This window comes from Saccostrea cucullata, unplaced genomic scaffold (assembly GCF_032062105.1).
Source record: "Saccostrea cucullata isolate Sc308-1 unplaced genomic scaffold, CSIRO_AGI_Scuc_v1 ctg6729, whole genome shotgun sequence".
Lineage (NCBI taxonomy): Eukaryota > Metazoa > Mollusca > Bivalvia > Ostreida > Ostreidae > Saccostrea > Saccostrea cuccullata.
The window spans coordinates 29,215-56,067 of record NW_026933502.1 but is presented as its reverse complement, the minus strand read 5'-3'; the positions used below and the strand labels follow the sequence as shown (position 1 = coordinate 56,067).

General features: G+C 34.9%; 2 protein-coding genes across 3 annotated transcripts; one reads left to right on the top strand and one right to left on the bottom strand.

Annotated features, from left to right (window-relative positions):
* Window positions 1-18,310: 18,310 nt before the first annotated feature.
* LOC134238514 (uncharacterized) lies at window positions 18,311-19,435 on the top strand. The gene has a single exon (XM_062720640.1). It carries the CDS (start codon window positions 18,311-18,313, stop codon window positions 19,427-19,429), a length of 1,119 nt encoding a protein of 372 aa, XP_062576624.1. The 3' UTR covers window positions 19,430-19,435.
* Window positions 19,436-19,526: 91 nt separating this feature from the next.
* Window positions 19,527-23,746, bottom strand: LOC134238512 (uncharacterized). 2 transcript variants are annotated; one of them, XM_062720639.1, is made up of 7 exons: window positions 23,576-23,746; window positions 22,712-22,860; window positions 22,414-22,588; window positions 22,195-22,283; window positions 21,912-21,980; window positions 21,471-21,545; window positions 19,527-21,227 (listed from the first exon to the last, which is right to left on the bottom strand). In XM_062720639.1, the coding sequence occupies exons 3-7, from the start codon at window positions 22,461-22,463 to the stop codon at window positions 20,554-20,556; spliced, it is 957 nt and encodes a 318-aa protein (XP_062576623.1). In that variant the 5' UTR covers window positions 22,464-22,588; window positions 22,712-22,860; window positions 23,576-23,746; the 3' UTR covers window positions 19,527-20,553. The 2 variants fall into 2 exon arrangements, with proteins under 2 accessions (XP_062576623.1, XP_062576622.1); XM_062720638.1 differs by having other exon boundaries at window positions 20,554-21,227; window positions 21,471-21,548.
* Window positions 23,747-26,853: the final 3,107 nt, after the last annotated feature.

The window sequence follows — 26,853 nt, the reverse complement described above, 5'->3', positions numbered from 1 at the left end:
ATTCCTAAAGGAACTGTGTGCTATATTTTAATGTCTACATATGATGTTGTACACTTCTTCTGAAATAATTTTTGATACAGGAAATATCTAGAATGTATGTTTAGTATTTTTTATACATTCTTCTTTGAATCATCCAAGATTTTTCATTAATTGATATCTTTCAAAACACCCTGGTAATGCATGTTGATTTTTTGTCTGACTATGAACATCTGATGACACTTTAATCATAATCTAGGAATTTCTCAAAAAATTATCAGTGGGTAAGAAACGTTGCATATGCCCTTAAAGTTTTACCTACTTTCCAAAGAAAATAACATTTTAAATTGATCATTTTGAAAGAGAAAAGATAGGGCATTCAAATTATACATGTATATTACATGTGAAAAGACTTTTCCAAATATATCACGACTTTTAACTCTGTGACTTTGACCTACGCAAGTGAGTTAAGGCTAAATATGGATATTTCTATGCGAATGAGCTAATGAAAATTCATAAGTTGTATATTTTATGTACAGAGAAAGTTCAAATTGATTTTCTTATACATACTTTGTACCCACAGTTTATTAATGCAAGTGCACATTATGACGTCATATTATGACGTCATTGTTCTCTCCCATTCAAGGTAATAAATCACATCAACAAATCAATTCGGCGCAAGGGCATATCCTATCTAATCTAAAATAAACAATGTATGATATTAAGGAGAATATTCTTGAAATTAATAAGATTGCTGCACAAATCCTATCATCGTCGCAAACCACGGCCAAAATGTACGCTCCTCTCCCATCTGGTCGTGGTTGAACGAGGAGAGAATTCTTCGTAGCTCGATCATTAAAATATTGACCAATGTGAGTAAAGCATAGTCGGATGATTAACTTTATTGTGACCTTTCAATATCCAATCGCAGTATAGGAAATATTTCTTGTATACTGTTGACGTCAGTTGATGATTTCGATTGCGATGGAAACAAAACTTGTCACTGACTGAATATGACGTCACAATAGAGAGACGTAAATATTCAAGATTACGACACTTTTTGTGTTCAAGCAGCCACGGGTAGGAGAGAGCTATATATGTGGACTCCGGACCGTGGCTTGAGATGATGAAATCCTATACACTTTCTTAATCGATGAAAAAATTATGAAACTTAGGCCATCCTTAAAAAGATGTTTGTTTGGAATTGTCACCTAGGGATTTTCAGATCCAGGAGGGAGGGAGGGAATTTATTTTTTTTTTTTTTTACAAATTGAAACTAATTAATAGAAATTAAAAATCGCAATGAACAGTGGTGATTTTCGTTAATTTCCCTCTTTCTTTTATTTGATAAATATCATTTTTGTTTAAAATATACATAGAACAGTACTCAAGTATCAATCTTTCTTCGATATTAGATTTGCTTATCTATTAAAAGTCAAATTTCAGCGTCAAACTTTTTTCTTTATTTTAAAAATCTTTTTAAAACAATTTCTTTACAAATCTTTATAAAACAATTTCATTAGTGTATTTCATAGCATTTCTCTTTAAAATTTAGCCCTTCATTAAGACAACCCTTACAAAGAGTGCGAACCACACAAAATTTCTTAAGAATAGTTGGAATGTTTTGTGGAAAAATGGGAGGGGGTGCTTGGTATGTTCTAGAGTGTTTGCCAGAATCAGTTTTAACATTAGGTTTCAAAGACTTGTCATACTGACAGACAACATTTTTCCTTTTGTATTTGGGAATAAACATTTCTGACCCATGTAATTTTTTAACTGGGAACTGAACGATCATTTTTGATTTCAACATGACAGACTTATCCTATCAAGTTCAAAGGGCAATCTATTACAATAGCTCTTTCCAGGTATCAGTGTATCATTCCATTTAATTTTTTATTCACCTTTTATTTTTATGAAGATGCATAAATGTTCTGGTATTCAACGCTTGAATGTTTTCACATCCACTGATGCAACTTGATCTGACATTTTGGCATCTTCGCTAGCCAAGGGTTTCTGATACGCTACTCTCCTCATAAACCCTTGGCCTATGGTGTTCATAGAAATTGGGATTTTTTTCCAGAGTTCTGATTGGATTTCGGTACACCCACGTCGACCAATCAGCAATTGTTTTTTGTAAATGACGATATTTGCGTTCGGGATACATCTTCACTCTTTAATCAAACGCAAGAAAACAACGATCCGTAAGATAACATTCAATTCTATTAATAGTAGGGATGTCAAATCGGTCAATTTTTAATACTCGGTTACTCGGATTTTTCCGATCGAGTACCCGGGTACTCGGTAAAAGTCTAAATAAATATGAACAAGTTAATTGATAACTGTAAAACATTGAAAAAAAACCACATGGTCTGATAGGAGGCTTACCTGTTAATGTGTTGTAACAATTATGACAACTTTGTGCCCGACGAAATTCAATCTAACATTTTTTTAAGTCCAATTTATTTATCAGATAAATACAAGAAATAAAATCATAAATGGCTCACAGTGGTTTTGTTTTAAAAAAAATAATCTGTACCCTAATTGTAATGTAACTCTATCAGTGCGTTTGACATATAAGTGATAAGTCGTCAGAGCTACATGTACAGTATCAACTTGATCAAGTTCTAACAGAGCGGATTTACGATCTTCGTACACTTTTCGATCATTGATTTCATTAAAATTACGAGACGGTATGTTGTAGTTTGGTGCAACGATGGACATGAGATTTTTAAAACCTTTGGATTCAACCATTTGCATTAATTGGCACGTAATCAAAGGCATCCATATCAACAATCGCACGTGCAATATCGTCTGTCTCTTTCCCCGAGAATCTACGGCTTCTGGAGAATTGACAAAATTATCTAATTTATTTAAACATAATAGACCTTAAACGATGTTCAATGAAAACAAATAATTAGAGCAAACTAAACATAAGGGTAGAAGACAGCCGAAGGTGAGAAAAGCCAGGTAGGCACTAAGTAGCAGGTGCTTGGTCACGGTAATTACTGTATAAACACTGCCGCAGGCGATGACGGTCATTAAGAGGCGTAGGAAACCCTATTTACTGTATGCACAAGTGCAATGAACATTTTTCATTTTAAAACCGATGTTTTAAAGCATCAATAAATAAGCTTAGAAATATTTTAAATATACATCCGAGTAACTGAGTACCGATTTTAGTATTCGATACTCGGACGTTCGATCGAGTACCCGGTTAACCGGGTACTCGTTGACATCCCTAATTAATAGCCATGGTGTCATCCAATATCTTCTAAATATGTGATTAAGAATCTATATTGAAGCTTCAGATTTGTTCTATAAATAATGAATAAACATAACTCAGTTATTGCTTCTTAATTATTCTTGAAAAAACTTTGATTTAATTTTTTTTAACACGTGTCTTTATTTCTGGCGATGACGCAATCTGTGCATACCTGATAGATTCGAGATCACGTGACTGAAAACAATCCCGTCTTTTGACTTCACCATAGGCCAAGGGTTTATGAGGAGAGAAGCGTATCAGAAACCCTTGGCTAGCGAAGATGACATTTTGGAGGCTTTCATTTTGTCAAATCGCCACCTATATTCCCTATATCATAAATACTATGAAGAAAGTGTTTTATTGACCGGTGTCGTTAAATTTATGTGAGCTCAAACCCGACTTTAAAAAGCTATTTCGAAGAACGAACTAACTTGTAAAAAGCGATGTTGGACATAAGATGGTAAAAAAAATATTTCCAATATTTTGCCAATAAAATTTTTTGAGTGGGGGGTATTTCAATGAGGCGGGCGGCAATTCCAAACAAACTATAATTTTATTTTGGCCTTACACTGGACTGTGAATTTTTACCCTGTCTAAACTTCAAACTGCACGGATTGTAACTAAACAATTACAGTGCCGACATTTGTGCAGCAATATCTTAAATCCTTGGAATATCCTGCGTCTTTTTATACCTTGTTTCTGTAAAACAAAGTAAAGTTTGCCCTTGCGCCGAAGCGATTTAGCTGAAAATAAAAACCATCTATCCTTCTGTGTTCCATAAACCAGAAGTGAAAAAAGAATTAGATAGATTACACGATCAGTATGTACTGGTTCCTGCCGACAAAGCAGGTAACAACATTGTCTTCGTTTGTAAGGCTCATTATATAAATTGCATTCTAGAAGAACTTGGATTTAATTCTACAAGTGGTAATCCTACTTATACTCATACTTCTCTTTCTAAGGAAGAAATTCTTCAAAATCACCTGTCAGTTTTGAATACTTTTAATATTCCACAGAGCCAGAATGAATTTGAACTACCTTATATATATTGGATTCCGAAACTTCATAAAAATCCTTACAAACAAAGATACATTGCAGGTTCCAGTAAATGTTCATCCAAGCCTCTTTTGTTACTTCTCACTAAAATATTGACAGTAGTGAAGGAAAAACTTCAAGAGTACTGTGCAACTATATATTCAAGAAGTGGTGTAAATCAGATGTGGATACTTAAAAATTCTAAAGAACTTTTGGACAATTTGAAATCACAAGACTTTACAACCAGAAGTCTCTGTCGAGACTGTAGCTCTACTGGTTTGTACTGATCAAAAACCGATGCACAGAATTATGTATCTTTGTAGTCTACTTGTGTGATAAGTTATATTGAAATCAGACCAAAACTGTAGAAGGTGTAAAGGAATTCCACAGAAAATTCTACTTTTAGTAACCATGGCAACACCGTTCATTGAAATCAAAAACCGATGCACTATTATATGTAAATTAGTGTAGTTTACTTGTGTGCCAAGTGATAATGAAATCAGACCAAAACTGTAGAAGGAGTAGCGTTTTAAAGGAATTTCACAGAAAATTCTATTTTTAGTAACCATGGCAACATCGTTCATCGAAATCAAAAACCGATGCACAATTTTATGTATCTTAGTGTAGTCTACTTGTCTGCCAAGTGATACTGAAATGAGACTAAAACTGTAGAAGGAGTAGCGTCTTAAAGGAATTTCTCAGAAAATTCTATTTTTTGTAACCATGGCAACATCGTTCATCGAAACCAAAAACCGATGCACTATCTTATGTATCTTAGTGTAGTCTACTTGTGTGCCTAGTAATATTGAAATCAGACCAAAACTTTAGAAGGAGTAGCATTTTAAAGGAATTTCTCAGGAAATTCTATTTTTAGTAACCATGGCAATACCGTTCATCGAAATCAAAAACCGATGCACTATTTTATATATCTTAGTGTAGTCTACTTGTGTGCCAAGTTATATTGAAATCAGACTAAAATTGTAGGAGGAGTAGCGTTTTGAAAATTTGTTTACAGACAGACGGACAGACAGACAGACAGACGGACTGACGCCGGACGCATTACTATCGCATAAACTCTTCTGGTCTCTGACCAGTAGAGCCAAAAATCAACAGCTTAAAAACTTACGACTTTTCAACTTCATACACAACAATTTCCCACGACAAATTAAAATCCAGGCTTTTTGATATCATTGACAGCTGCTTCTTCAACAAAAATGGAACTCGTAAATTTACTTACCACGTCATTAGTCATTTGAAAAATTATTTTGTTAAAACAGATTCTGATTGCACACATAAGTACTCTGAAGTTGACATCAAGAAGATGCTTGAGTTTCTGATTGACAATATCTATGTGGTTTTTGGAGACCAGGTATTCCAACAATCTATTGGAATTCCCATGGGTACAAATTGCGCCCCGTTATCAGCAGACTTATTTTTATATTCATATGATTCAGAAGCAGAATTTATGCAAAATCTTATGCGTGAAAAGAAGAAAACACTTGCTGTGGCCTTCAACTCGACATTTAGATATATCGACGACGTATTGTCAATTAATAATGATAATTTCCATTCCTACGTCGATACGATATATCCTGGTGAGCTTGAGATAAAAGATACCACAGAGTCCGACACTTCTGCTTCATACTTGGATATTTTACTTGAAAAAGACACTAATGGTAATCTAACAACCAAGCTATATGATAAACGTGATGACTTTAACTTTTCTATCGTCAACTTCCCTTACTTATGCAGCAATATACCTTCATCACCAGCATACGGAGTATATATATCTCAGTTGATTCGATAAGCAAGAGCGTGTTCTATGTATGAACAATTTCTTAAACGAGGTAAATTATTGACAAGCAAGTTGATGAAACAAGAATATCAACAGTCTCGTTTAAAGTCATCATTTCGTAAATTCTATGGTCGATACAATGACCTTGTCAGCAAATATAATTTATCATTGGGTCAAATGCTGACTGACGTTTTTCATACCAATTGTTAGTCCATTATTTAAACACTGAATTGACGACGGATTTTTTCCGTTATTTCCTGATCATGACAACGAGCACATGGCGGGTGTGACCGGTAGGCAGGGGATGCTCACTCCTCCATGGCACCTGATCCCACCTCTGATGTTTCAGAGGTCCGTGTTTGCTCTGCTCTTATTTTGTATATTGTTTAATGGACGTTGAGATTGAATACTGTTCGTTATCTCCATATCCTTCTTATAAACTTGTGTAGAAGAGGTCGATGACGTCATAATATGACGTCATAATGTGCACTTGCTATCGCATGTTGTGGGTACCAAGAATGTATTAGAAAACAAGCCTTAACATTTTCTGTGCGGTAGGTAGAGCAATTATTGAATTAAATTAAAGACATTTTGCATAGAAACCTCCATATGTAGCCTTAACTCACTTGCGTAGAAGTTTAACCTATTTTTCAAAAATATTTACTTACATTAGGCCAAAAATAAAATTAGCTTTGTTTGGTGTTGCCGTCCGACTCAGGTAAATCGGTGCAGTCCGAAGAAATTTTTTCAACTTATACATATCATAATTTTTTTGGGGTCATGTTTATCCAGATTTGGGTGTCTGTACGTTTGAGTACTATACAAAATAAGAAAGGATCATGTAAACACTTAATTGATCGAACAGTTTTCTTTTATAAATGTCTATATGATGTTGATATTGCGTATCACAAATCCAAGGCATGACTGTTGAAAGTGGTAATGTAACTCGGTATAACAGAAGTTGATCCCAAGACTCTCCGCGGTATATGTGTGTCTTAAAATGGCAAAAATATACTGACGAATCAAATCAGTTATAATACCAGTTTCAAATAGAAACTTCAAGGAACAATATCATGTCTGATTAACTGTCACCGATTTGCTGGATGAATCTAGCAGTCATGATTGGATTCGTGCATATGAAAATGACTTGATGCCGATTCAATGTCGGCAACGATTCAATGTCGGCAACTTTTTTATACCATGTATATTAATGTTTTAAAACTAATAGGGTTTGAAAATAAATAACAATTGGGAATCAATTCGGACAGCAGTTGTTGTAAAACAATCAGAAACCCATGACGCTCGAATACCAACAACATTTCTGAATTAAAAAAAAAAAATTTCCCCTACCTACTGACCCAAACCTTTAAAACTGAGTCGGCAACACCAAACCAACAATATTTTAACTATGGCCTTATTATAACTTTTGATTGAAAAGAGATAGGACTTTCATATTTGACTTGTTCATTACCTGCAACAAAATGTTTCCGAGCATGCTATGATTTTTTCCCCTTTGACCTAATTTTCAAAAATTGACATATGATAGGAGTGCATATTTGACACACAATCTGCCATAAATTATGGCATCCCATTCACTGAAACACAGAAAGCAGAAGACACAATTGGGAATCAATTCGGACAGCAGTTGTTGTAAAACAATCAGAAACCCATGACGCTCAAATACTAACAACATTTCTGAATTAAAAAAAAAAATTTCCCCTACCTACCGACCCAAACCTTTAAAACTGAGTCGGCAACACCAAACCAACAATATTTTAATTATGGCCTTATTATAACTTTTGATTGAAAAGAGATAGGACTTTCATATTTGACTTGTTCATTACCTGCAACAAAATGTTTCCAAGCATGCTATGATTTTTTCCCCTTTGACCTAATTTTCAAAAATTGACATATGATTGGAGTGCATATTTGACACATAATCTGCCATAAATTATGGCATCCCATTCACTGAAACACAGAAAGCAGAAGACCACGATTCTTTGAATTTGCTTGTATAATACTGTATACAGGGAAATTTTCGTCCCTTTCGCCCTCTTCTTGATTGGGCGAATTTAAAACGGGGCGAATTCAAATTACACAGTATAATTTCTTAGGCAGAACTATGACAGGGCAAATTTAAAACGGGGCAAAATTGTTTGCAAGTGCAAAAGGGCGAAAATAACACGGGGCTAAAATAACCCTGTATATAGTATCGATATGGAAACATCCTCATATAATGTAGATTCAAGTTTTTTATGCCATGCAATGAGTAGGAATACATGTATAGTTTTTGTCATGTCCGTCCCCCACCCTTCCATCTGTCTTTCCATCGGGCTTAAAGAAACTTTCTAGATATATTTATCAAAGCTAGTTCATATGTTAATGCATACTGATGTAAACTATACAACTGCAGCAATATTTTTTTACCTTGACATTTCCTTTGACCTTCTTTTAACTTTTCATTAAATTAGTGTTTAGTTTTATTTTAAAGAAACCATTCAAGTTGTGTAATGAAACTTCACATGATAATACATACTGATGTAAGTTTTACAATGCTTCACTCTTTTTTACCTTGACCTTTCCTGTGACCTTTACTTCACTTTTCTAATATTAATGTCTAGATCAGTTTTGAATAAACAGTTCAAGATATATTTATCAAACTTCATATGCTGATACATACTGCTGAGAGCGATTAATGCATCAACTTATTTTGACCTTGAATTTTCCTTTGACCTTGACCTCACTTTTTAAAATATGTGTTTATCTAGTTTTTAAATAAACCATTAATTATATTTTTATCAAACTTCATATGCTGAAAGTAAATTCATACTGATGTAAGCTTTTCAACTGCAACAACATTTTGACCCCAACCTTTCCTTTGACCTCTCTTTTCTTAAAAAAAAGTGTTAAGGTCTCACACAAGGAAATAATTTCACTATATATTACTATATAGCTTGAATTAAATTATTTAATTCATTAGACTCTCAGCAGAAAATTCATGAAAGAGAAAATAAAGATTAATGCTTAAACAAAAATTTGAGATCAGTAAAAATATGCCTTATGCAGCTTTTAAGAAAGAAAATCGACAGTAAACTTACCTACCCCGAAATGCACGTGGGATTCACATGTTGACAAACAGCCTACACACCATCCAGGAAGTTGCATCATGCGCACCTGAAAAGAGTTCCTTTTAATTCAGTGGGATAATTCTGCTAAAGAAATGATATTCCTAGTACACGAGTCCAATTTTAATACTGTAGGCCTAAAACAAATTGCCAAAAATGATAAAAGAAAAAAAAATTGTCTCTATATATATGGAACTTCAATTGACTAAGTTCATTTTGATTGGCTATTTCCTTGCATAAGACCTTTAAGACAACTAAAAGCTAATGAAATTAAATGAAATTTGCACAAAATGTCTCTGAGTTATTTATCTTTCATATACTAGTGCATCAAAATTTATCTTTGTCCTTAAGGGATGAAAAATAGGAGATAACTCTTCCTAACAGATTATTGAATTTTAGGATAAATTTCTGTACTAATTCATCTTTGTCATATTAATTTCAAAACTTGAAAAAAATTTAATAAGTGAATTATTCAGAAAAAAACATTTGAATGAAATGAAAGCTGAAATATTGTAGTTTTTGGCTATCTGCTAAAAAATAATTTCAACTCTAATTAATGAGCTCTAATTATCAAAGTCAGAGACTGGAAAAAATGGTGTCAACAGAGACTTCAATAATGTACCTTGGAGCTTTGGTAACAGTGATCATTAATGACTGGTGATTAAGATAAGGGATTCCGATTAATGACTGGTGATTAAGATAAAAAATGGGATTCTTAAGCAGTGGGGGGATGATGAGGCTTTTCCATCAGTCATCAAAGAATGGAGTTTCTCTTAGTGTAAACACTATCATGTCCTGTGTGTGCAGGATATGAATATATTATAGTAAATATAATTTCACATTCCTATGCTTCTAGTGTTTCAGAATTTAGGAAAATAAAAGAAGGAATTAATAATAAAAAGCCATAAAATAAATAAACAACACAAAAGTTTACAATACCTAAAAATGTGCACCACATACAACTGCATATTCTCAGAAAAATCCAATTTAACTGTCTACAAGTATATATATAAAAATTTTAATTCAGTTAAATAATTACCATGCCAAAAAAAGGACCAAGATGGTTGCATCAACATCAATACAAAAAAGGAAGTATTCCTCACAACAAAGGCCAGAAGAAAATAGGGACCACCAGCCCAGTCCAATCTCTGGTTCCCATAAGAAGACTAAGTAAAGAAGAGTTTCAGGACATTGTACGGCCACAGAAAAATGGAGTGTTTGCAGTTATAGATGCCAAGAGCCGAAGCAGCGAGATGAAGTTTTTACGACCCAGGCCAAGTGAGGTCCAGCCAGTGGACACCTACATGGAATCTATGTCAGATGACCCAAATTCAAAATTATACAAAGTACTTCACCAAGAAAAGACTGCTAAATTGTGGAACAATGCATTTAAAGAACACTCACAGAATTTTCCAGCCTGTGATGGTCAACTGGACTGGAATCAGCATGGGGAGGAAAAACGAAGCCTGGCATGGATCCTTTCCATTCGATGTAAGAAGTGCCACTATACCAGTCACCGAGAAAAGCTTTACGAAGAGGTGAGAAGATCTGGCAGGGGACGAAGAGCTGCACAGCTGAATGTGGCCATGGCTGTCGGTCACCTGGGTACCAGTCTTACAACAGAGGGTATGTGTGGTATGCTTCTTGGTGCATATATTGAACCAGCATCAGCCACCAACATGCAACAGACCTGCAACAAAGTGGGGAAAATTATAACCGATGTAAATAAAAACAGTATGAAGAAAATTCGGCAGAACATTCAAGAACTTAATGAAAAATGTGGACTTCCGGATACCCCCATCAAGGCGGAAGGAGATGCTCGGTACAATAATGCCACCTTCAGTGCCATTAGGAAAACCCCATCCCAAGCTGCCACCCAAGTGACGTATACCGTAAGTGAAAATGTAACTCAGAGGAAGAATGTGGTAGCAGTTTTCTGTGGGAATAAACTATGTAAGAAAGGCGCACATCTACGAAGCAAAGGAAAAGAAGTTACCTGCCCAGGACACGAAGACTGCACTGCAACCATTCCTCCGGAGACCACCATTGGAGACGAGAAGCGATTGGCCGCTAATTGTGTTGGTGAGTTACAAAGTGATGACCGGCCACTAGTCATATCCCATTTCACCAGTGATGGAGACAGTGCCGCTGCATCTGGTGCATCTGAAAAACAAGGACATGTGATTGAAAACCTTATAAGGACTTGCGTCACTTCTTTGACTCTCAAAGAAAACAGACTACTAAGGCTCCATTCAGCAGTCACATGTTTCCGGGAAGAACCAAGGCCACAAGAGAATCCATGCAGAGAAGATTTGCCTTGGACCTGAAGCTTCGATGCAGGACATAGTACGAAAATTGCTACAAACACTACTCCGGCGACTTACATTTGATGAAGCGTGCTATGTCTACTGCGGTTGGTTCCCTCATAAACTGCTACCAGGGACAGTGCGGGAAGTCCTGTCAACTCTATTCCTTTTCCTGTCGTGGACTGAAAAGCAGTAAGTGGAAATCTTCAGTGTTGCCTAGTGACTTTGAATTAAACATGACAGAAAAAGACAAATGTTTGTTAAAAGACTGTATAAATTTGACTTTAGGACAAAGTATTCTTGATAGAATCAAATATCATACTTGTACACAAAAATCTGAATCTGTAAATAGGGCATATTTAAAATCAAATCCAAAATGTATTACAAGTAGTAGGAATTTTGAAAGTAGAATACATAAAGTTGTGCACTTACTGAATAGGGGTCATGGAAACTCAACACTGGAACTTTGTGAATCTGTGTCAAAGGAAGTAGAGTGGTCCATCATCTAAAACAACAACAAAATAGACAAAATTACTTTAAAATGAAACAAAAACTGTTAAAATATAAATTTCAAAGAAAATTCTACAGATCTAAAAGATATCAGCTGTACGATAAAAAATCTAAAGACACTTACAGTAAATCATTAACAGATCCAAAATTAAAAAGGAAATTGTAAGACTGTGAAGGGGGGGGGGGGGCATTGATGATATGTACATGCATTTCAAATGTATAAAATTTGTATTTAAAAATATATTTTATGAACTATCTTACATGTAATAATTGTTTTTATGGTTCATTATGCATTGATTATTTTCAACTGTGTAAATGGGGAAAATGTGGACATGTGAATAATGTATTATTGTATATGTAAAATGTGACATTTTCTTATACGAGAGAGTCTGTACATGTAAAAATGTTATATTCTTTATCATTTAGCTCATTAAAATTTTTTGAATTAAAAATCTTGTTTTTCTTACCTGTGTGATGAACACAACAAAGGTTACAGAGGTAATTGGTAGAAATCCGGGTATACGGGTGTCAAAACTGTCCGATGGTGACCAGACTGCATGCCACATTGTTTATCTGCCATTATTGATCTTTTCAAGGGGAGACAACTCCTGAAATCAGAGAAATTTTAGTGAAAATGAGAGTTACCTGTCCCTCTTTAGGTCTCACACAAGGAAATAATTTCACTATATTACTATATAGCTTGAATTAAATTATTTAATTTATTAGACTCTCAGCAGAAAATTCATGAAAGAGAAAAAAAAGATTAATGCTTAAACAAAAATTTGAGATCAGAAAAAATTAGGAAATTAAATGAGACTTACCTTGGTAAAGGCGAAGTTTGAATCCAATTATTGGAGTAAATAAAAGGCACTGTAGAGATAAGGTGAATAGTACTGCGCAGCCGCCAAGTCATTAATTCAAAGCTAAAATTTTTTGGGTTGATAGATTTGCAACAAAACATCAAACCCAAATTCATTTCACTAATATAATTTCAAATAATACATTCACCACCTGCAGGGTGGGAGGGAGGCACCTTATCTCTACAGTGCCTTTTATTTACTCCAATAATTGGAATCAAACTTCGCCTTTACCAAGGTAAGTCTCGTTTAATTTCCTAATTATTTTTCGTAAACGTCACTTCCGAGATAATGTGAATCTTTAAAGCACAACACAAAAAATTTTTCAAACTGAAATCAAATTCTTTATTTTAATTTCAAAACAGCATTTGCATACTTATCATCATTCAGCACAGGTTTGTCATAAAACTTTCTGAAGGTTTCGACATTAGACCAACCTACTTTGGACAAAATATCATCGACAGGAACAAAGTTCTCTTTTGTTTTAGATGCTGATGCAGATCTAACACTATGAGCCTTAAAAATAGTAGTATCAACACCTGCAGAACACATCATTGTTCTTATCCAACGGGCAACAGTATCTCTTGATACTTCCTTGTGTGGTTGTACATAACTGATAAAAAGTGAATCACACTTACTTCTAATTCTTGCAGTCCTTGATAAGTATTCACATAAAACAATATATACACAAAGCCTCCTATCTGGAGGATATGATTTCAAAACCATGTCAGACATACTACTGTTAGGTCTACATGTTTTCAATAAATCACTAAAAGTAAAAACAAAGCTATTTTTTCTTCTCGTCATATTACTAAGTTTCATGCATGAAATAGTTTGTACTCGACTTGCACAAATTAAACTAATTAACATAACTAACTTCAGTGTCAAATCTTTCAAACTTAAGTATTTTACAGGTGACAATTTTCTCAAATACTTGATAACAATAGATGCATCCCAAGTATGTACATACCGAGATTTTGATGGTCTCAAATTAAAAACACCCTTCATAAATCGTATTACAAGTGGATGACATCCAACAGTGAAACCCATCAAAAATCAGTCCAACAGAAGATACAGCCCCTCGGGCAGTATTAATAGCACTATACCCTAAACCTAGGCAAAAAAGATGTGCTAAAAATTCAATAACAGTTTCTATAGTTGTACAAATTGGATAAATCGATTTTTCACTACAGTACTGAAACCATCTCGTATAAAATGTTTTATATTGTTTCTTGGTTAAATAAGCTGCTGCTTGATGAGAAATTCCTCGTTTTTGGTACTGCAACCGGACAATCGACATGCCATCAGCACTAACGAGTCTTTCAGAGGATGCTGCACATCTGTGCCTGGAAGTGTCAACAGATTGTCCATCACAGGTAAAATCACCGGATGATCCACCAGTTTTTCTAACACACGATTGAACCATGGCTGTGTTGGCCACACTGGAGCCACCAGTACACACTCTGCTTGGTCCTGACAAATCTTCCTCACCACACGTCCAATGAGGCTGAAAGGAGGATTAAGATAACCATAAATGTTTGCCCATGAAAAACTAAATGCATTAACATAACGGGCATCTGGATCTGGATGCCAAGAACAATATACATCAATTTGCTTATTCAACCTTGTAGCAAACAAATCAATTTCAGGTTGTCCCCATCTTAAAACAATTTTATGGAACACAGATTTGCTCAACATCCATTCTATTTGATCATCAAATTTGCGCGACATCATATCTGCTATCAAATTATCTTTACCAGGAATGTGCCATGCACTTAACCACAGATTCCTATGCATACTCCATAGCCAAATTTCTTTTGCAAGTTTATCACATTTTTTAGAACTAATACCACCCATGTTATTGATGTAGGAAATAGCTGTGGTATTGTCCATAAATAATTTGACATTTTTATTTGTTACATCAGAACAAAAGCATTTAACCCAAAAAAGCAGGCTAATAATTCTAAGTAATTGATATGATTTTCAGATTCATCTGTTGTCCATCTACCCCCTGATTTCAATTCATTCATAACAGCACCCCATCCAAGATGAGAAGCATCAGAAGTTATTGTAAGATCATAAGGTTCATGCAAAATTCTTCTAACTGATGAAGAAATATTAGAAATCCACCAATCTAATTCTAATTTCATTTCTTTAGTTATAATCATGAATGCATCATAGTCATGTTGTGATTGTACAAGTGCATCAGTTTTTGCTCTTTCCATATCACGATAAAACAGCTGACCAAATTCTACTGCTGAAAAACTAGCCACGACCAGTCCAATGACCTTTGCAACTTCTCTAATTTTTTCTCTTGATTTTGTTTGTAATTTTTTACATGCCTCTAAAATAGATTCCTTTCTTTCTTCAGTAAGAGAAACTATATACCCAATAATGACATGTCCTAATCTTCTAAGTGTTGCAAAAACAGGCTTCAATAGTTTTGTAAAGAGTCTAGGTGCACTAGCTAACCCTTGAGCGAGACAAGTATACTGATAAATTTTATTTTTCCATATGAATCTAAGAAACTTTCTATGTTCCTCTGCCACACTGACACTATAGTATGCATTGCTAAAGTCAACACTAGCAAAATAACAACCTTGAGTCACTAAATCAAGAGCACTCTCAAAAGTATCCATTTTAAAATGGTGATAAACAATGTTTTTGTTAAATTCTTTCAGGTTCAAAATGACTCTATAACTACCATTCTTTTTAGGTCTAGTGAAAACAGTGGAAATGAAACCATCACCAAGGTCTACATTTTCAGACAATTCTTCAATTACATTCATATCTAATAAAGATTTAATTTCTTTGTCAATCACACATGATTCAGTTGAACTAAAACGTGGCTCAAAAGGTTTTGATTTTTGTACAGGAATTTTATCATCTTTAAATTCCAAGTGACAACCTTCACAATATCTAATATACTTTTATCTGATGTTAACTCTTTCCATTCAGAAATGAAATTTTTTAGTACACCTGCTCTAAATTCACATACCTTTTCAACTACTTCTGGAGGCGACTCTGCAAGCCTCTTCGCTGGTAGTTTTTTGAATCAGATGAGAAGGATGCAGCATTCGAGTAGGATCCACGACCTCTTGCAGCTCCTCGGACAAAGCGTCCACGTGATCGTCCACGTGATCGTCCCCTCATAAAGCGACCACGGAAGCTCCCTCTATATCCGATACCAATTTTGTTGCTGATTTTGGAACAATCTGTGATGTCTTTTACAGTTTTAGGGACATCGTCGCCAAACAAATAGTCTGTATACTTTAAATTATGACTACAAAGATGAGTATATTCACCCTTCATATCAGGTTTCATAAATTCTCTACGCAACATACACAACTGTCTGTTGACATGCCCCAGCAATGCCAATGATTCCATAGCATTTCCCAAAAGGTCTAAAATCTCGGGATTGTCACTCTTACCGAGCAAATAAGTCATTTTAGTGAGTGCAAAAGCACCCTTGATCAACGAAGTCTGAACATTTTGCATCTTCTTATCGGAAGATTTTGTAGTTGGGCTCAAAAAATCCCAAACCATTAGGTTAGTTTTCACAGTCACTAATGCTGAACAGTTTTCAGGACGATTTGTCGTTTTTAGAAGCTCATTATATCGTTCTTCCTCGATTCCCTCTCGTAACCAATCTGTCACGAGATTAGCTAGTTCATCATCAATCGATTTATCACAAGTCTCTTTAACTTTAAGTTTCTTACCGGCATTGACGTACTTGTTTTCCGTATCAGTCAGAATATCGTCTAATGCGCGCTTCCTCGAAGCTGCTTCACCAGAAGTACCCGGTTCATCCGGGGTATCGTCCTGACGATCTTCATATTCTTGGTAATCATAATCATACAGATTTTCTAGCTCTGTCATACGATCGTCTTGTTTCTTTTAATTCTCTTGAATCGGTTTTAATATGTTGAGAATCTCATTCTCGTTATTTGGCGCGGAACTATCATGTCCTCCGCCATGACCACGAGAACATGTGGAAGTGCCAGTCGAAGTCGACGAACTCGACGACGAACGTAAGTTAGACGGTGTCTTCTCCGAAGACGATGGTTTGTTCGGGGTTTTTTCTTTCCCTTGACCGGTGCTTTATCATCGTCAGGGATAGGAACATCCGCCATGACGCACGTGGTTTGAACTTTCAAAACCGATGAAAAAATATCTGACCACGTCAGACAAAATCGCCCCCGAATACTGATCTGACCACGTCAGAAACGATAATGAACTCTGAAAAAGTTCTAAGAATATATTGACCTCGTCAATATGTAAAAATATGTCAATAATGATCGAGCAAGTAAGACCACGTCTACTTGCTCCAGCTACTTGCAGTTCAATGACTTGGCGGCTGCGCAGTACTATTCACATTATCTTGGAAGTGATGTTTATGAAAAATAATATGCCTTATGCGGCTTTCAAGAAAGAAAATCGACAGTAAACTTACCTATCCCGCATGTTGACAAACAGCCTACACACCATCCAGGAAGTTGCATCATGCGCACCTGAAATTGAAAGAGTTCCTTTTAATTCAGTGGGATAATTCTGCTAAAGAAATGATATTCCTAGTACATGAGTCCAATTTTAATACTGTAGGCCTAAAACAAATTGCCAAAAATGAAAAAAGAAAAAAAAATTGTCTCTATATATATGGAACTTCAATTGACTAAGTTCATTTTGATTGGCTATTTCCTTGCGTAAGACCTTAAGCTCAGTTTCATTAAATCATTCAAGATATTTTTATCAAACATAATATGCTAATATGTATTAGTGAGAGCTATTCAACTGCATCAAAAACTTCACCTTGCACATTCCTGTGACCTTGACCTCCCTCCTCTTTAATTTGCTTAGTTTTAAAGAAATAATTTAAGACATTTTTATGTTTAATTAGCAAGCACTTATACATAATTTGGTGAGAATGTATAATCTATTATACGAGGGTTGATCCAAAAGTTCGTGGAATTTCTTTCTAAAATTTTATCGTGATTTGATAAAAGCAAACAATAGGCATATTTATAAAAAAAAGACATATTGCAACAATACTGGAAAATTTCACTACGTTCCAATTACCAATAAGGTCACACGAGCTTTCTGAAAATGGATAGTTGTGAAACCCGGGGGAGACTTCGACGTAACGTCGAGTTAGGTATGTCACGTCACATTAGAGAAGCATCTCACCCTAATGTCCAATTTGAACATGCAATTCTACATAATGCTGCCCTTTTCTCCATTTTTTTTTCTCAAGAAAAGCCTGGGTATCCTCTCACACCAATTTATCTTCATTTTTTACTCATATTTCAAAATACCACCCATCTTTCCATATGGAGCGTCTTTGGGCGAAACTACTAAGAACGAACAAGGTCTCCCAGGAACTTGTTCTTCTTGTTCTCAAGAACATAACGCCCTAACAACAAGTTGATATTAAGAACAAAAACAATATGGCGTCTTTATTTGGGAAATATTACTTTTTGGAAGAATTTTTATTAGAAAAGCAACTTCCCTGCTTATTTAATGACCCTGTACCAATATTTTCGTCAATATCAGCAGGACAAAATGACCCAAGACCTAAAGTGAAAGATTTTGTGGACAATGTTGTTGATGTATGGTCGGAGAGCGAGTTTAGAAGACACTTAAGAATTAGCAAAACAATGTATTCTCATTTATTAAATGAATTTAGGGACCCTTTGAAGAAAATCAATCATGGGGGCTATATCCCAATACCACCCAAGGATCAACTTTACATATTCATTTGGTATTTGGCGAATTTAGACAGTCAGAGAGAAATAGCTCTGCTTTTTGGCGTAAGCGAGTGGTTTGTACACACCTGTATTAAAAATGTTGCAGAAATTTTAAGCGCAAGGGTAAAACAGTATATATCTTGGCCATCTTATGAAAGACAGAGACACATTTCAGAAGGTTTTGAAACAAACACTACTTTTCCAGGAATTGTTGGTGTAATGGATGGCACTCACATCCGGATTGTTAATTGTCCTGGGGGCCAGCAAGATTATATCAACAGAAAAGGGTTTGCATCCATTCAAGCACAACTCATTGTGGATGACAAATTAATGATAAATGATGTAAACGTGGGATGGCCTGGCAGTACCCATGACGCGAGAGTCTTGCGTAACTCTGGTATCTTTTATTATGCGGAAAACAATGGGAAAATCTTACAAAATCATTACATTATTGCTGATGGGGCCTATCCTTTGAAGTGGTGGCTTATGACTCCATTCAGGGATAATGGACGTTTAAATAATGCCCAAAGAAGATATAATAGAATATTTTCCTCAGCAAGACAATGTGTGGAAAGAGCGATAGGTCATTTGAAAGGACGATTCAGACGACTTCAAAATCTTCATGTTGGTTCTGTGACACACATGTGTAATTTAGTCATAAGTGCATGCATTTTGCACAACATGTGCATTATCTGCGACGATTACATCGATGACTTCATAGATATGACACAGGCTGAAGACATCAACCAATATCCAAATGTTTTCCAGAATGCTGCTGATGGAACTAACATAAGAGATAGACTTGTTGCCATTCTTTGAATATGCCATTTGAAAAATATTTGTCATTAAACTATGCTGACCTGAATGATTTAAGTACAGAAGATTTATGAAATATCAATATACAATTTGTATACTTTATAGAAAACATTTATTTAAATATCATTTTATGCAAGTTTACAAATGAAAAGAATTATGCCTATCACAAAATCAATCATCTTGAATGAAATTTTCATTTCAAGCTTGTATACATGCTAATATAAACTACTAACACTGGCTTATACTGCAAAAATGATTTGTAAATATTAATATTTTCATCAAATACAGGTTGAATTATCAAGATATGCTAGATATATAAAGTGTTTAACAAGTTTGATTTCTATGTCATTTGATCTTGAAAGTGATATTTCTTATCATTAAAAGGTAATGTGTCACATTTAAAAAAGATATTCATGGGGATGGGCCACATTGCTCGCCTGATCAAAAGCAGAAATCAGTACAAGTTTTAAAATATAGGTGGTCCCATCTTAGCTTCCAATGGGGTCCAGATTAAAAAAATTATTGAATATATGCTAACTGACGATGTTTCAGTATTTCTTTAATTAATCATGGCATTTGAATTTTTGGAAAAAGTTTTTCACCTATATAAAATTTTGCCCATTGTGGCAAGTTTAGTTGATATTGGTGTAGTTATTCTGGAGAAGTCATCAGAGTGAAAAGTTAACAGACAACATAGACAGACAGATGTTTCCATTAAATCAGAAAAGCTCTCTTGATCATTTTAAGGAAAACCATGATGATTAAAAATAGGAAAAACATCTTTGCATCATTTGTAAACGATGAGTACTTGAAATGATAATTTAACAAAAAATGTTTGAACACTTCTAGGTGCTTATTGCCTCACTGCCTGTGTAAAACAATATTCATAATAAAATGACAAAATGCACATATAACATATAAAAAACCCATCAATTCTGCTTTGGGACAAGCCAGATCCTGGCACATGATGTGCAAAAAACATTAAATGGCTTGAATGTATTTTACTTACAAAAGGCCCTGCACATGACACAAAAAGGTATGTAATTTAGAAATAAAAACAAAATTCTGAACCTGACTGGCATGATTAAAAAATTAATATCATTTGAAGTGCAATGCCCAGCAAATCACTAATTTTCATCCTTCTTCCCAGTTTGTTTTGACATCAATTCCAGAAATCTATCCATCCTTCGAAATTTTTCCTCATCTTGCTCTTTTTGAAATTTCAGTTGTTTTTCTTGCATATCTTGCTGTACGCTTTTGTAGTTATCTAGCCAGTCTATAAGCCTGTCTGTTCCAGATTTCTTGACTTTGCTGGCAGTCATCTTACCATGTAATATTTTGCGTTTTCTTATCTGGACTGCTTGTGAATCTGAATCTTCATCCGTGTCAGAGGCCGTGGTGTTTGGAGGGCAGTTTGGCACTGTGGCATCCTCTGTGGAACTGTCTGTCCGGGCCTTGCTTTTTGTGAAACTCTTAAAACTACTTGTGTCCACAACACATTCTGGCCGAGTACTGGGTTTGTTGCCAAACAAGTTGTTGAGCTCATCAAAAAATTTACACTTCTTCTGTTTTCCACTCCCACTCTTAGCATTTTTATCAACTACTGTTTTATAGTCTCTCTTAATACTTTTCCACTTATTGCTGCACTTTTCTCCGGTAACAAACATACCATTTTTGTTCATAGTGTCTGCAAGCTTGTTCCATAAAGCCTTATGTGTTTTACTGCCTCTAAATTCATCATCCATTTTAATTCTGAGATCAATCAACATTTTACTCTCTGTATCTTTCCATTTTTGTTGACCTAAAATTATTGCAAGGGTGTTAAATGTTAAAGAAATTATCAACAATGCCAGTGACCAAAATAATTATTCAAATTCACTATTTGAAGTACATGAGAGCTATCACTTACACATATCATAAATTATCTTAATTTTTAGTTTGGTTTTTGTTTTAAAAAAGAAAAAAAAGAAAAAATTCTTTGAATTTGCCCTGCATTTGTCGGAACCATTTTGAAGTTAATTAACTATAAGATCTAGTTTAATACCTGGCAAACTGCTGCTTGTATTGTCCTCTGTATAATCATCATCATCCTGGCTGCAATTTATATTGGCATCCATTCCTGCTTTTCGAAAATTGATTATTAATATATACTAGTAGTAAACTACACAAAACCACTTGTTGAATTGAAATGTTTTTTCATAGCATAGGCATAGGAACCAATGGGGTGGGGTTGGGGGGGGTAGCCCCCTCCCCCCCCTTTTTCGGGCAAAGATGGACTTAGTATAAGCATTGAACATTGCGGCGTAGGTTTAGCCCCCCCCCCCTTTCATTTTGTTTTGCTTGTCAGGTTTTTTGTAGGTCTAAAAAAAATTCAAACACTTAGCCCCCCACTTTTTTTGCTTCCGACGCCAATGCATTGCCATGTGTAATAAAAATTTTAAAAATATATTGTTGGATTTATTGAATAACATTCATTCAAGCTTACCTTCGGAACCACCTTCTCCCGCACTCTGACTCAATAACCCTTTCCAAATGAGATTCTTTACAGCTGGATCTGCATTGGACCAATATTTAATGTCAGATGCATTTTAATTACAATTTGATTGTGTAAGTAAGACTGAATTTTTAACTTTGGATTTTATTTTTACTAAGTTACTCAATGGTACAGACATTAGACGAATATGTAATCATATAATGTGTTTGGTGAGGCTATAATTTTTTCGTTGTCCGGTTTACAAAATAACACTGAATGCCAAATAAAATAGTACCTGTGTCAGGTGATGTTAAAGTTTCTACTAAATGGTCTGGACATTGAACGATAACATTTTCACCGGATGTCGTTACAAGTACATCAGAGCTACAAATATATATGAATTAATTTTGGATTACATTTACCACTTCAGATTTTTTTTAAAACTTAAAGCTCTCGAAATTCTTTGAGATAAAACATGTTATCCGTTATAAATTATATTAACTCAAATACTAACGATTGCAAAGGCATGGTTTCCTGTGTGATGGTCTTTCTGTGATTGGCCATTTTATGCACAACTGTTACAAAGGATTTCCGATGCTGCTGTTTCCCCTAATAGTATGGTATGGATCTCAAACTGCGAGCAGCTGGCATGAAATGACAAGTGGCAGTTGACACACCTTAGATAAATCCTGAAATCAGATTGTGTTTATTTTAAATTGAAACTTTCTAAACTGTATAACCTAATGGTAAAACAAAAAAATATAAATGTCAACCTTAGTTTTTGATAGTTTCATGAGCATTACAATTCTTACTTGTATTCTCCAGAATCTGTAGGCCCCTCTATAAAAATTGTTGTTTTCTTCCTATCCTCTTGCTCCGAGAGATATGCACAAACAAAACGGGATGGGGCTTTATGACAAATATAACAAGTCCACTTTATTGTGTCGATTTCTGTAGACATCTACCATGTAGAAAAAGGAATTTCATGCATATTTCGTGTATTTAAATATTCATGCAAACTAATGTCACTGAATTTACATGCAGGGCACAAAACTATTTTATTTGTAGTAATTTATGCTCTTAAACAGGCTTAGTAATCTAATTTCTATATAATTATTTATTTCAAAAAGAAGATAAACTATTTAAATTCCTTTCTTTCTCAATTGTATGCATTATTTATTTTGATACACTTACCATTAAATTTAAATTATCATTGGACAAAAATTTATCCCTTCAAAAAATTTAATCATTGTCATGTACCCTAATAAAACGATTTACACATTTTATTATATTTATTCCCGATCCCCTATATTGGAAGTTTTCTAAATTTTATAAATTATTAGGCGAAAATAGGCCAACTTTGACTAAAAAGTAATGTTATCAATAAAAATTGATTAAAAAGTACGTAATATGTTAGTAATAAAAAGTTTCCCCCACGATTCGTTTCATTCCAACCACAGCGCACATTACCGCATATCATAAAATAATTTCAATTATTAGTCAGAGGAATCTCAAGTTAACAAATTTGCTACTTATATCGAGAAAAAAGTCTATTCTTATTTCAGATTAGGATTATTTTTTTTACTACCGCTGGATGTCTTGTTTTCTACACAGCAGTATAATTATCATGCATTGTAAAGTTGATAAAATAGTTAAAAACAAAATCCACAAATCACCTCTCTAATCTTTGTCCGCCATTTTTGTTCTTTAAGTTCCTGCAATTGAGGTGGTGCAAAATTTTTGTTCCAGGAGCAAGTTCTTCTGGATTGTTCTTGACGTTTGGGTGACACAGATTTTGTTCTTGTTCCGAGAACAAACAAGAACATAGTTCTTGCTCTCGCCCAAAGACGCCCATGATGTTCCGTTTTCAGTAGCAAGGTCAAGATCTAGAACAGTACATCAGTCGACAACGTCAGCTATTAACACTTTCAATTTGTTTAGGGGAATAAACACTTAAAACAGAGCCCCAAAAAGGCGGCCACACCTTTAATCAACGTCCATGGAAGTTCTATTTTTCTTTCAATTTCTTACCACAGTGGAAAACCAGTGACTAAGTACATTTTTCCTGAGTCTATGTCATTAATATACGCATAAAATATAGAGTGATCCCGGGATTTTCACAAAACTTATAACTTGACCAAAATTTGACGTCTTCTAAAAACCTTAAGATGAACAATGAATTATCAACTAATAAACAAAATCTGCAGTAAAATCAGTAAATACACACACACAAATGTTTATAAAAGATCAAGCAATCTTAATAATGACACAATTTTCGTTTTCTATAACACAAAGGGCGGTTTTATTCTCATTTCAAGTATTAAGAATTTAAATGATAATAGACGCGTTGATGTCTCCCCCGCCTTTCCAAACATCCGTTTCTATGGCAACTTCCATAAAGTTACTATCACAAATATTTAAAATATTTTTTTTAATTCAAAAAGTGTCTATATTCTCATTTGTAGTTTTCAACCAATTTCACTTATAAATGAAAAAAATATAAAGAAATTCCACGAACTTTTGGATCAACCCTCGTATCATATCCAATTTATTTAGATTTTAGTTTCAATTCTAAAGAAACTGTTCAAGATATTTTCATAAAACTTTATGCACTAATACAAATTTTCATGCAGCATTAGTAATAATTAAATCCGGCGGGACATCCATGTCCTATAGACATATTTCTAGTTTTTCAAATCATCACCTCAAAGGCTAGGGTCAGGCCACAATTAGGAATCAAAGTTTTATTTAGGAATAAAAGGAAACAAATCTTCAAAATTCTTCTTTCCAAGAACAACAAGAGCATGATTAATATGGAAGCATTCTCAAGAGGTGTAGATTCAACTTTGTACAAATCATGACCCCCTGGGTAAAACGGAGGGGCCATTTTTTCCTGCCCCTTTTTGCCATCCACATGAAAATGGAAATTTTAAAACCATTTTACACATAAACAAAACAAACCAATCATTTTTCAAATGATCATGGTTTAAAGCTAATGCATAAAATATTTGAGAAGTTCTTGATAGCAGGATGATTAAACAATTATCAAATATATAAAAAAAAAACAAAGAAATTTCTACCCCCATTTGACCCCCGGGGCAAAATTAAAATGCCGAAACCTTACTGCACATCTACATGACACCACCAACCATCTCTTAAAACATGATTAGGCTACTGAGTCATATGTAAGAGGAATTCGGGGAAGACAGGGCTTTTTTATTAAAAACGTCATTTTTCGACCCCCATTTAACCCCCCGGGACAAAATCAACATTCCAAAACCTTACTGCACATCTACATGACACCATCAACCATCTCTTAAAACATGATTAGGCTACTGAGTAAAATGTAAGAGGAGTTCAGGGAAGACGGGGCTTTTTGCATAAAAAAAACATCATTTTTCGACCCCCATTTGACCCCCCGGGGCAAAATCAACATTCCGAAACCCTACTGCACATCTACATGACACCAGGAACCATCTCCCAAAAGATGATTAGGCCACTGTGTAATAGTAGAAGGAGTTCAGGGAAGACGTGGCTTTTTGAATTAAAAATGTCATTTTTCGACCCCCATTTGACCCCCCGGGCAAAATCAAAATTCCGAATCCTTACTGCACATCTACATGACACCAGCAACCATCTCCCAAAAGATGATTACTAGGCTACTGTGTAAAATGTAGAAGGAGTTCAGCAAAGAAAAGTGTGACAGACAGAAGGACGGACAGACGGACATGAGTAACAACAATATACCCGAACTTTCTTTAGAAAGTGTGTGTATAAAAATATTAAATAAATACACCATCTCGTCATCCAGTTGGAGAGACTGAGGCAATCAATTTTTTGGTGGCCGGTCATGCATGTAGTACAGTCCCTGAAACGTTCTACTTTCCCACCTGAACGGTGAACAAACACAGAGCGAACGGTAAGTGAACCATGTGTGAACGCTTAATGCAACTTGGTAAACGATGTATGAACGGTGAACGGTGAGTGAACGCAGAACGCGAACGGAGCGCGAACACGAACGCAAAGTGAACAGTGAATGAAAGATGAATGATTTATTCAGAATGCCTCCGATCTTTTCCTTGCATTGTAATTAATCTATTAAAAAAAAAAAAAAAAAAAGAAATTAATCTATTATTCTATAATTCTAATTTCAGGTGCTAAAATATAAATATAAAACTAGATATCATTGAGATGGTGGCCATCTCAAAGGGCCCCGCTTTCAATAATGAACATGAAAATGTAAGGTAGTTTAAAAGGGTTTATTTTGAAGAGAAACATTTGTGTAATACAGTAAAAGTCATTTAGTACAATTTCCTGGATACTGCGAATTTACAGATATATATCAAAGCTATCTTGTATTTATATAAATTTACTGGAATTAAAGGAAAAAAATTATGCACCAAACAAAGATTTTACACAGAGAGGCTAATTCTGACCATGACCTACAAACTTCGACGAAGGTCACTGCACATCCATTGACCAGTGGAAGTCTAGCTGTGAGTGAAGTAATAGTTAGATTGGGCCAAGGAGAGAGAAGATATGCTCCGGACAAGGAATTTTCATATAATTCTGCTATAACCTTGACCTTTGACCTAGAAATATGGTTCAAGGTCACTGCACACCGGTTACCCAAAGGCACTCTGTGGGTGAAGTATGAGCCATATTGGGCCAAGAAGAGAGAAGATATGCTCCGAACAAGGATTTTTCATATAATTCTGCTATGACCTTGACCTTTAACTTACAAACATGGTTCAAGGTCACTACAAACCAGATACGTAAAGGCACTCTGTAGGTGAAGTATGAGCCAGATTAAGCCAAGGAGAGAGAAGATATGCTCCGGACAAGGATTTTTCATAAAATATTGCTATGACCTTGACCTTTGACCAAGAAACATGATTCAAGATCACTGCACACCGGCTACCCAAAGGCACTCTGTGGGTGAAGTACGAGTCAG

What these genes read in the sequence shown, in the direction of transcription:
- LOC134238512 (XM_062720638.1), bottom strand. Translation starts at nt 22,463, where the DNA reads ATGGCCAATCACAGAAAGACCATCACACAGGAAACCATGCCTTTGCAA. An exon ending in GAAACCATGCCTTTGCAATC is followed by an intron (nt 22,284 to 22,413) that starts GTTAGTATTTGA and finishes ATATATTTGTAG; the next exon opens with CTCTGATGTACTTGTAACGA. An exon ending in GGGAGAAGGTGGTTCCGAAG is followed by an intron (nt 21,549 to 21,911) that starts GTAAGCTTGAAT and finishes ATTTTCGAAAAG; the next exon opens with CAGGAATGGATGCCAATATA.
- LOC134238514 (XM_062720640.1), top strand. Translation starts at nt 18,311, where the DNA reads ATGGCGTCTTTATTTGGGAAATATTACTTTTTGGAAGAATTTTTATTA.